At 31.8% G+C, this 12,623-nt stretch overlaps 1 protein-coding gene across 1 annotated transcript; it reads left to right on the forward strand.

The window, feature by feature from the left end:
• Positions 1 to 555: 555 nt before the first annotated feature.
• LOC127727771 (uncharacterized) lies at positions 556 to 5,694 on the forward strand. Its single transcript, XM_052234887.1, has 8 exons — positions 556 to 716; positions 1,412 to 1,461; positions 2,158 to 2,211; positions 3,165 to 3,218; positions 3,981 to 4,034; positions 5,035 to 5,088; positions 5,380 to 5,451; positions 5,684 to 5,694. The coding sequence occupies exons 1-8, from the start codon at positions 616 to 618 to the stop codon at positions 5,692 to 5,694; spliced, it is 450 nt and encodes a 149-aa protein (XP_052090847.1). The 5' UTR covers positions 556 to 615.
• Positions 5,695 to 12,623: the final 6,929 nt, after the last annotated feature.

The following is a 12,623-nucleotide window of genomic DNA, read 5'->3' on the forward strand; positions in this document are numbered from 1 at the left end:
ATTACTAGTGTAAAACCATTCAAACGGGAAAACCAACGGTCTAATCTATATAAAAAACGAGAAACGAGAAACACTTATGAACCACATCAACAAACGACAACTACTGAACATCAGATTCCTGACTTAGGACAGGTGCAAACAAATGCAGCGGGTTTAAACGTTTTAATGGTACCAAACCTTCACCCTTTTTCTGAAACAATAGTGTAACATCACAACATAGAAAGACACACTATAAAATATCAACTGAAATAGCTTAACTCAATCAAAGGACATATTAACACCATTGAACATACACTGAACAAATAAATTTGACCTATGACACAATGTAAATACAAAATAAGTAAACCAAGGGAAGAATAATAAAAGTAACATGTTTATATATATCAAGTTAAAAAAAAATATTGTCTTATGGCTGTCTATGTAGTATTTTCATCTTTAAAATTCTGATTGTGACATCTTAAAATAAGAATTGGCTTATTGTAGCGATTTTTTGATAAACTGAAGTTAATTAATACTACTCCTTCTTATGTGATGACATATCTCTTTTCAGCATCTGTCAGTTTGAAGAATCAGGCAGTACCCTATGGGAATATCATTAAAAACAACTCATATAGAATGGAGGGTCTGCCTGATGGTGTTATTTTCAAAGACCCTAATTCTTATGGTTTGTCTACTCTTAGGCAAATCATAAGCCAGAAAGAATCCATCAAATTTGTGTATGTATTACCCGTAGAACATGTAGAAGTAGTCACACATTTAATATTATGAAGCCACGAATATTTTTTATTTAGAAACTTGAATTGCATTTTAAGTTTTAGATTTTTCTCAATTTACAACGATTGTCTATGCTGATTTTAGTGCTAGAACAAAAGATTTGAAATAACAATATAAATGAGTTGAGTCAAACATTTAGTGCAGACACTTTCAAATGCTCCTTGAAAATACCATAACAAGTGCTAGGAATATGAAGCATCTATCGATAGTCATAGCAAGGGTATCAAGCTTTATCCTGCTTATTTTGTACCAGTGTCGATCAATTGTGAGTTTTGATAATGCAAATATTTGTAAAGAAACCGTTTATAAGATAAGATAAGATAAGATATTTTTATTCCAATTAAAGGGCCCATGACGAGCAAAAACATGTATTACAATGATTTTGATAATTGACACAATAATGTTGATATAAATCATATATAAATATGAATATAATCATCTCAATTGTAAGATGTTAAACCACAGCCAGATCAGAGCCATACACATATTAGTAAAAATATTAGTCAATTATATTTAATATTAACAGGCAAATATTCTCAATGGGTTACATACAAACATATCTGTACTATTTTGATAGTTTTCTGAGTTCAAAATAATTGTTAATATAAATTGCAATAATTGTAATAATCTCTTGAAGAAACGTGACACCAGCTTCCACACTTGCCTCATCTGCAACATCATCCAAGGGTATGTAAATGGGTAAACGGACAGAAAGTCACAGGACATGTATTCACTTTTAATTGTAGGAAATTGTTCATAAGCCTTGATAAATGAAATTTTTTTAAATTTTAATTATTCAAGGGATTTTTTCTGACATTTTGTTTTCATAACAATTTTTTAATCATTATTGATATTTATTGAATAACTTTTAATAACAAAGTTGTGATATATACTATATTTCAAGAACAAATATTTATAAAATGAGTGTTTTCTTGTTCAATGAAATATAATAACAAAACGGTATTGTGACTTTTTGTCTGTGCCTTTTTGTCCTGTGACTTTTTGTCCTGTGACTTTTTGTCTGTGACTATTTGTCCGTGACTTTTTGTCTGTGACTTTTTGTCGTGTAACTTTCTGTTTGACATTCTGTAAATCTTGTATAATATATGTAAATAAGGTTTGTACAAGTAATTCGTATTTTGCGAACATCTTGAAACAAGCAGGCCATCGGATGATTTTTAGATTCAGAAAAACAAAATATTAAGTTCTATGTTTTGCCAATTGGTTCATAAAAATTTTTCCTAAACATCTATATCTACCTCAATCAACCGAAATCCATCATAAAGATGAATATATTTCTATTTTTCAAAACGTTTATAATGCATGTGCTGAAATAAAATATCACTGATTTTATTTTAAGCTTGAGTAATTTTATATTTACAGAATTAGAAAATGGAAATATTACGGATGTCACGGATGCTCCAGCTATTCCTTTAGGTTGGTATTTTGATCCAAAGTTTGTACAGTGTATGAGATTTATTATGTTATCCACTTCAAGTTAAAGCTTTTGATTAGATTAAATTATCAAGGATGAATTTGTGTTTTCTCGGTGGTTTTGTATGCATATGAAAATATGAGTTTTATAAATTGTAAAGATATACAAACGAAATAACACAAACACATATCAAAGTCTTTAAATATGCAGTAACAACTTTACGTTATAACATATTAATAAAGTACATACAATATCATAATGATATTTACACAATATTCAATTTTATATACATACACACGAGTCACGATTGTAAATGATAACCTGTACAATGTATTAACTTCACAATATTTCAGAGTCCATGAATGTATAGAATACGCTACATATATTTCATATTCTTATTTTCAAAATGTTTATACGGCTTGAGTTCATAATATGGCGCGGAATGAAGGTCAAAAATACTTATTTACGTATATACATAATTCGATTTACGCATAATTCGATTTACGTATATACAAAAATAATTACGTATATTCGTTAATCGAATTACGTATATACAGAATTAATTCCGTATACACAGAAATCGAATTACGTATAAACAGAAATAATTCCGTATACACAGAAATCGAATTACGTACATACAGAAATATGTTATAACAATGAATTTCATTGGCAGGTTGTATTAATGTCTAGTATACAAAAATATTAACGTATATACACGAAGAATTCCGTATATACAAAAATATTTCTTTACATACGTAATTATTGACGTATATACATAATTGTATATACGGAATTCGATTTACGTATATACGTAATTATTTCTGTATAAACAGAAATAATTATGTATATACGTAAATAAATATTTTTGACCCTGATTCCGCGCCATATACCAATACATATACATATACACTCACACATTACACTTGTATAGCAGAATTATATTTATTTTATATAGAACTGAGAGAAGTACCCATGGAGGAAGTAGCCGATGCTATAGATATTACTATAGGTTAGGTTTTTTTTATCCACCATTTGTACTAAGGATGTGATGAATAAAAAAAAATAAAAAATACACTGTACGATCTTTTTTTCGGTTTTGATTATTTATGTGTTTTATTTACATTTGTTAAAATCTAAACCGATTATGTATGGTATTTTTTAAATTTTAATTATCCAAAGGAATTTTTTGGACATTTTGTTTTCATAACAATTTTTTAATCATTATTGATATTTATTGAATAACTTTTAATAACAAAGTTGTGATATATATTATATTTCAAAAAAAAAAACAAACAAATATTTATAAAATGAGTGTTTTCTTGTTCAATGAAAAATAATAACAAAACGGTATTGTGACTTTTTGTCCTGTGACTTTTTGTCCTGTGACTTTTTGTCCTGTGACTTTTTGTCTGTGACTATTTGTCCGTGACTTTTTGTCTGTGACTTTTTGTCGTGTAACTTTCTGTTTGACATTCTGTAAATCTTGTATAATATATGTAAATAAGGTTTGTACAAGTAATTCGTATTTTTCGAACATCTTGAAACAAGCAGGCCATCGGATGATTTTTAGATTCAGAAAAACAATATATTAAGTTCTATGTTTTGCCAATTGGTTCATAAAAAATTTTCCTAAACATCTATATCTACCTCAATCAACCGAAATCCATCATAAAGATGAATATATTTCTATTTTTCAAAACGTTTATAATGCATGTGCTGAAATAAAATATCACTGATTTTATTTTAAGCTTGAGTAATTTTATATTTACAGAATTAGAAAATGGAAATATTACGGATGTCACGGATGCTCCAGCTATTCCTTTAGGTTGGTATTTTGATCCAAAGTTTGTACAATGTATGAGATTTATTATGTTATCCACTTCAAGTTAAAGCTTTTGATTAGATTAAATTATCAAGGATGAATTTGTGTTTTCTCGGTGGTTTTGTATGCATATGAAAATATGAGTTTTATAAATTGTAAAGATATACAAACGAAATAACACAAACACATATCAAAGTCTTTAAATATGCAGTAACAACTTTACGTTATAACATATTAATAAAGTACATACAATATAATAATGATATTTACACAATATTCAATTTTATATACATACACACGAGTCACGATTGTAAATGATAACCTGTACAATGTATTAACTTCACAATATTTCAGAGTCCATGAATGTATAGAATACGCTACATATATTTCATATTCTTATTTTCAAAATGTTTATACGGCTTGAGTTCATAATATGGCGCGGAATGAAGGTCAAAAATACTTATTTGCGTATATACATAATTCGATTTACGTATATACAAAAATAATTACGTATATTCGTTAATCGAATTACGTATATACAGAATTAATTCCGTATACACAGAAATCGAATTACGTATAAACAGAAATAATTCCGTATACACAGAAATCGAATTACGTACATACAGAAATAATTCCGTAAAGACAGAAATCGAATTACGTATATACAGAAATATGTTATAACAATGAATTTCATTGGCAGGTTGTATTAATGTCTAGTATACAAAAATATTAACGTATATACACAAAGAATTCCGTATATACGTAAATCGAATTCCGTTTATACAAAAATATTTCTTCACATACGTAATTATTTACGTATATACATAATTGTATATACGGAATTCGATTTACGTATATACGTAATTATTTCTGTATGAACAGAATTATTATGTATATACGTAAATAAATATTTTTGACCCTGATTCCGCGCCATATACCAATACATATACATATACACTAACACATTACGCTTGTATAGCAGAATTATATTTATTTTATATAGAACTGAGAGAAGTACCCATGGAGGAAGTAGCCGATGCTATAGATATTACTATAGGTTAGTTTTTTTTTATCCACCATTTGTACTAAGGATGTGATGAATGAAAAAAAAAATAAAAAATACACTGTACGATCTTTTTTTCGGTTTTGATTATTTATGTGTTTTATTTACATTTGTTTAAATCTAAACCGATTATGTATGGTATATTAATTCATTCTGCAAGAAAAGAGGAAATCCTATATTTTTTTTTTGAAAGATTGCATGATTTAGTACAAAAACTGTATTGAAAACACTATAAAAAAGATAATACTTACATTTAGGTACAAGTGTTTACTCTTTCCATTTCAGGTGTTTCAGACACATTAGCCCATGCTGTTTCCAGTGATGCTGTAGAGGAGCATGGTGTTGAAGTACTTACAGGTTTGATTACAGTTTTTTCTGCATTATTTTGGTTTATATATATATATATATTACGAAAATATAGCTTGTCTGCAATCATCATAAAATTTTGCATTGATTGATCGTTGATTGCTTAATGTCCAATGCCCGCGCAGTGGCGTAGCTGCCGTTAGGCACTTTAGGCAGGTGCCTACACATAAGTTTTTCACAAATTTTTTTTATTAAAAAAAAAAATAAACAACGTTATCTGTAGATGCACGCTAGTGAAGTCGTCAAAACTCTTTAATAATCGAATGTCATGTGTACACTAGTCTATCATCCTTAGTGAATGGAGTATTGGATAGAATTGTATGTCATTATATTCCCCCTTATATAGAAACTATAAACTAGAACTTTGGTTCAGATCATTTCACTTCTATCAACAAATACTGGAATGAACCTCAACTTAGACACATGATTTTTTTTAATTAGTTGTTGTTGGCTTTCAACTAGCTTTCCACTTGTTCTTCATCCGATCTACAATAAAACTCTTGCCAAAGTTGGGCGTTCGTTCGTTCTGTGCAGGATGTATAAATACACAGTCACGTCTGGTCAGAATGGAGACGTTAAATCCGATACCTAGTGTAGAGAGAATGCCACGCTCTCTGCACGTTAAGAAACTTGCAACAACTCTTTGAGGGGTTCGTAGGTTTACTGAAAGGCAAAATTTCTGTTTCTATCCAATAAACCCTCATTTTCCAATGCATTTTCCGCATTTTTGCGCCTGTCCCTTTGTTGGTCTTGTACGATTTTTAATTTTAGTTTCTTGTGTATATTTCAGAATTCATTTCGTTGCTATAACCTAAAAGTCAATTTATAGTCGTATGATTATGTTACCAAATATTTTATTATTACAATGACAGCTGGCAAACATTAATCTTTAAGTGTTTATCCTTTCATTTCAGATGTTTTAGATTCATTAGCTGCAACAATTCATGGTGATGCTGTAGAGGAGCAAACAAGTGTTATTATACCTAAAGGTTTGTTTTGCTATCTTCCTTTAATTGCTTTTTGGGCTCAACACTGTATTGGCCGGATGAATTATAAAGTGGTTGTTTTTACCTAATTGGTGAAATCACTTCCTTGTTTTTTCCATCTCAGATCCCCGAATGTTCATAAATAGATAGCACAAGTTGAAGCTATTATAGAATTGTTTGGGGCATTTTTTTACAATAAGACTTAGTTATATTTTAACAAAATTTATAGAAGAGTGTACAAGATTCGTATCATTAACTGGTACAGTTTTGAACCCAACTTTTAAGTTGTGCATCTGATAAGCATCTAATATAATGGAATTGTTAAAGAAATTATTCAATTTTAAGAGAAAAAAATAGAACATTCACAGAACGATTGCACATTTTTTATATTAATGAATTGTTTGATAAGTGTGAGGGGTTTTCAAAACACTTGTAGACAATTACAATGAATTTCTTCTAAAGATATAAACAAGAAGATGTGGTATAATTGCCAATGCGACAATTCTCCACCATAGACCAAATGACACGGAGCCTATCTAAATTTGAATATGTACAAGTCATAAGACATGGTATAATGAACATTTGAGTTAATCAATTTATGAATAATATTTTGTTTATTTCATTTTTTTCCTTTATTTCAGAAGAAGAAGAGTCAAATGACATGTACAAAGTGTCCAGTCTTCTTGCCAAAAAGAAAATTGGAAGAAAACAGTTCTTTTTGGTGCACTGGGAAGGATATGAATCTTCCGAAGCTACCTGGGAACCAAGAAAGAACATTCCAAATTGTTTCATAAAATGTTTTAATAAAAATCTAACAAAAAAGTGAAAATAAACTATCTTATTGTTTAGGGCTGCATACAGTTATTTCTCCTTTTTAGTTAAGTTTTACCCTTGTCCGTCTGTACGTTCGTCCGTACGTCCCCAAATTGGTTTCCGTTCTCTAACTTTAGTTTTCCTCAACCAAATGTTATGAAACTTATACACAATGCTTATAACCACAAAACACAGATCAAGTTTGAATTTTGTGGTGTCACTTTTACCGTTCTTGAGTTATGCCCCTTTACAAATGGAAAAAATGCATATTTGCGACTGCACATCAAGCAATCAACCACCAAGATTTAATGTATGTGTTGCAAATGATTATGTTTAATATAAACAACTGACAACTGACATTGACCACAAACCGTTGCCTGTACATACCGGGCTACTTAATCAATAGTTAGAGCACTGAGAAACTAGTCTAGTAAAAACTGGCAAACCCTTGTCAGTCTGTACGTACGTCCGTACGTCCCCAAATTAGTTTCCTTTCTTTAACTTTAGTTCTCCTCAACCTAATGTTTTGAAACTTATACACAATGCAACCACAAAACACAGATCAAGTTTGAATTTTGGTGGTTTCATGTTTACCGTTCTTGAGTTATGCCCCTTTACAAATGGAAAAATTGCTAAATTTTTTGTTTCCGTTCTCTTTCTTTAGTTTGTCTCAACCAAATGTTATGAAACTTATACACAATGCTCATTACTACAAAATACAGATCAAGTTTGAATTTTGGTGGTGTCACTTATACCGTTCTATAGTTATGTCCCTTTACAAATGGAAACATTGCTTAACTTTTCATTTCCATTCTCCTACTTTAGTTTGACTCAACCAAATGTTATGAAATGTATACACAATGCTTATTACCACAAAACTCAGATCAAGTACAAATTTGTGTAGCGTCACTTTTACAATTCTTGAGTTATGTCCCTTTATAACATTATATCCAAGCGGGGGCATCATATGATTGTGTCCCATGGACACATTCCTCATTTATTCGTTTTGTTCTCTAACGTAAGTTAGCCTCCAGCAAATGTTATGAAACGTATAACCAATGCTTATTACCACAAAACACAGATTAAGCACACAATTGGGTAGTGTCTCTTTTGCCGTTCTTTAGTTATGCTCATCTATAATCATATATGCAAGCAGGGTTATCATCTGTGTCCCATGGACACATATCCCATTTATCTTATCTTGTGTCTGTTTACCCATCATTAAATGTCGTAAACCTTTGTGCATAAATATTGAGGACATATTAGAGCTTAAAGTTTTATCAAGTGGACAAGTTTTTTGCCAATAACAATTGTTGGACATGTTAAATTTGGGAGAGTACTGTTTGTTTACATGTTCGTTAGTAACAGGAAACACTTATGGGAAGTCAATGATACGTGGTATGTACGTGTTCTATAATACAGTTGGAGGAGCATTTGCATCTCTCATTCTATTGATATAAGGGGGTCTGACCCCAAAAATCATTGATCAGTTCATATGCTAAATCTGATTAGTTCAGTTTGAAGGACACCAGTAATGGTAAATCAACAATATTTGGTGTGTTGTTGGCAGAATTACAACATCGCATCCATGAAAATTAGTTGGTCAACCCCCTTAGTCATGGTGGTCGTGGACAAACCCAAGTAAGAAATTAACACCTCAAAGAAACATAAATAGAACCATACAAATATAACATTCTTGCAGGTTCTCGGATACCATCTCGCATATTAAAATAACATCTTGCAGAAATGCGCCTTGTGTGATATCGATCCTCTTCCTATTTTGAGCTTTTCCTGCTATCCGAAATAAAAATTGTGGAACTTATTTTATCGGAATCATTTGGCAATATTTTCAATCTACTGTTTCTTTACGTAAATCTCTGCAGCATTGGGGCCCACTCAGCAAGCTGTGTTCCCTTAAAGGATCGTTGTTAAAAATATAAATGTATTGAATTAGAAGTTATTCCAAATGTTGAAAGAAATTTCCCGAAAGGAAAGTTGGGCATGCACAAAATTTAATTACAGGAATATACATATTATATACACGAAGCAGTCATAGAATGTTGGCCAATATATAGATTTGATATCAATAGCAGTTTTTATCTAAATAAAATTTATGAACGGTTGGTACTGATTTAAATTAGTGTATCTTTCATAACAGTCTTGAACATTGAAACTAAATATTAGATAAAAGACACAGGTTGGCTGTCACTGTGCACCACAGTTCAACATAGAAACCTATTGGGAAAAACCAGAGAACTCTCTATGTCAGAAAACACTGTCAAACATCCAAATATACTATCCAGACTGATCTGTTTCCACACTTGTTGTTGAATAAATATGTATGTATTAAAATGTATTATTATACAATTAATACAAAATGAAACTTATTACTTGACTTTCTTATATTTTTATATATAGCCAAATGCTACTTTAAGATCATGTTATGTATAATATGTGAAATAATCAGTGTTTTGTTTTTAAGTTTTGGCGTAAATGAGATATAGCATTGTGGTGAAAATGCAAGATGACCGCTACCTAAAACAAATAATGTCACATACATTATTAAAAAAGACAACTTCTGATAAAATGGATGTGGATATGAGCAACTATACGCTACAATAGACAATATTTATTTGCACAAACAAATTAACATTAACATTACATTTACATGACGACCTATAATAATAACAAAAAAAAAATCTTGTACGTTCATGTATTTCACATCCACTTTTTTGATGTAATATTATTTGCATAGCACAAAAATGTCGGCATTCACCGCAAAAGCTAACCAAACCTTTAAACAGACTTAATCTGAAGGGATATAGTTCCGATATTTTTGTAAAGTCATTAAGAATGGCATATTTTGGTATTAATATTGATTCACTCATATAGGGTCTTTGCATCGGAAATAAACTCAACGTATTCTCAAACCATGACACGGGTTATGTTCTTTTCAAATATTTTATGATGGTATGATACTAAATCCCTAACGGGAGGGATTGTGCTTGATTCTCTGTATGAAGACATGATCTTTATATCAGTTTAATAGAGGTCTGGAGCTAGCATGTCTGTAACTGTTAGTAGTCCTTTGTTAATCTATGTATCGTTAACGTTGTCATTTTCCTTAGTTTCTTTTGTTACCTATTCTGACATCGGACTCTGAATACTTTTAAACTGAGTTTTACTGTGCGTATTGATGTGTGTTTCTTTGTTCTATATTGGTTAGATGTATAGCTGGAGGGTTGAGATCTCACAAAACATGTTTAATCCCGCCGCAAGTTTGCGCCTGTCCCAAGTGAGGAGCCTCTTAACTTTGTAAGTCTTGCATTTTTTTTAGTTCATTTATATGTTTTGGAGTTTAGTATGACGTCCATTTTTACTGACTGACTAGTACATATTTTTATTTAGGGGCCAGCTGAGGCCCACATCCGGGTGCGGGATTTTCCCGCTGCTTTGAAGACTCATTGGTGGCCTTCGGCTGTTATCTGCTCTTTGGTTGGGTTGTTGTCTTTTCTACATATTCACAATTTCCATTCTCAATTTTATTAATCAATGATAAAATATATATGACAGACAAAAAATACAATGACTGATTTATTAGTTATTTGGTATCCAACACCGAATCTACGTACGGCAGAGATAAAGCAACATAGATACCTAAAACTTGTTATGGAGTATAAGTCATTCAATCAGTAACCCAGCAATATAATACTAGTATACCATTTGACGACAATGAAGCCAACTAAGAGGCGTTCAGTTAAACACTGGTGTAGACAGAAAGACCTAAATTACACTTTACTAGATATTCTGTGTGTAATTAGTTGTCGTTTTTTTTTAAATCTAAATCAGTAGACAATTCATACAATATGTTGGTGAAATATCCCCGGTTGTTATAAAAGAACGAATTAAATATTCTTGTGTTTTCCAAAAAGTTCACCAAGTCGTTGATGGTTTTCTGTAACGAAAGAAGAAGTCTATATCAACACATAACTACACTCAATGGCAGTATCTTTCACATGTTCTGTAAACGATTAACAAATTAAATTACTCGTTTAACATACTTTATGAGCTATATAAATAACATCAACACCGGGTGTGAACCTGAGTCGTTGCATGGTGCTTAACGGCAGTGGCGGATCCACTGACTGCATTAAGAGGGGGTACAGTTCGCTCCATTCATGCTTCAGTGATTCCTTATATAAGCAACCATAATTTTCCCACAAAAAGGAGGAGGGGGTTTGATTGGCCTTTTAACGCATGCACTTAGTCAATTAAGATATTTTCCAACAAAAAGGGGGAGGGGCCTGATTCGCTTTTGAACACATGCACTTGTAAATGCTCTTTTGTTCCGACGTTGGAAAGTTCCGGGCGGAAAGAACTAACTAGCCGAAAAGTTCCGGAGGAACTTATTAACTAGTTACTTTGTTCTTCCTCTGGTTTAAAAGTTCCACCGGAACAAAGTGACTAGTTGAAAAGTCCCAACGGAACATATCAACTAGTTAGAAAGTTCCTTTTTGCCAAATTAGTCAAAACCGAAACTAACAAACTAGCACAAAAGTTCAAACGGAACTTATCAACCAGGCAGAAAGTTCCATTTGGAGAATTGATGCAAAGTAAAAGCGCAACATATTATATTTGAACCTTTCAAAGGGAAACCAAGATACTGATTACAAAAGTCAAAAGGAACTTATCAACTAGCCACAAAGTTCCTCTTTGGCAAATAAGTCAAAACCGGAACTAACAAACTAGCCCAAAAGTTCCAACGGAACTTATCAACCAGTCACAAAGTTCCATTTGGAGAATTGATGCAAAGTAAAAGCGCAACATATTACCTTTGAACCTTTTCAAAGGGGAACAAAGATACTAGCCACAAAATTCAAACGGAACTTATCAACTAGTCACAAAGTTCCTCTTTGTTAGGGTTAGGGTTAGGGTTGTGGTTAGGTTAGGGTTAGGGTTAGGGTTAGGGTTAGGGTTAGGTTAGGTAAGGTTAGGTTAGGTTAGGTTAGGGTTAGGTTAGGGTTAGGGTTAGGGTTAGGGTTAGGGTTGAGGTTAGGGTTAGGGTTAGGGTTAGGTTAGGGTTAGGTTAGGTTAGGTTAGGGTTAGGGTTAGGGTTAGGGTTAGGGTTAGGATTAGGGTTAGGGATAGGGTTAGGGTTAGGGTTAGGGTTAGGTTAGGGTTAGGGTTAGGGTTAGGGTTAGGGTTAGGGTTAGGGTTAGGGTTAACTATTCAACTAGCTACATTGTTCCGGGACTTTTCAACTAGCTACTTTTTTCCGGAACTTTTCGACTGCACTCGGAATAAAACAACTAGTTGGAAAGTTCCATCGGAACGAAATAACTAGTTCAAAAGTTCCGCCGGAAC

The sequence above is a fragment of the Mytilus californianus genome, unplaced genomic scaffold (genome assembly GCF_021869535.1).
Source record: "Mytilus californianus isolate M0D057914Y unplaced genomic scaffold, xbMytCali1.0.p SCAF_2, whole genome shotgun sequence".
In the NCBI taxonomy this organism is placed as follows: domain Eukaryota; kingdom Metazoa; phylum Mollusca; class Bivalvia; order Mytilida; family Mytilidae; genus Mytilus; species Mytilus californianus.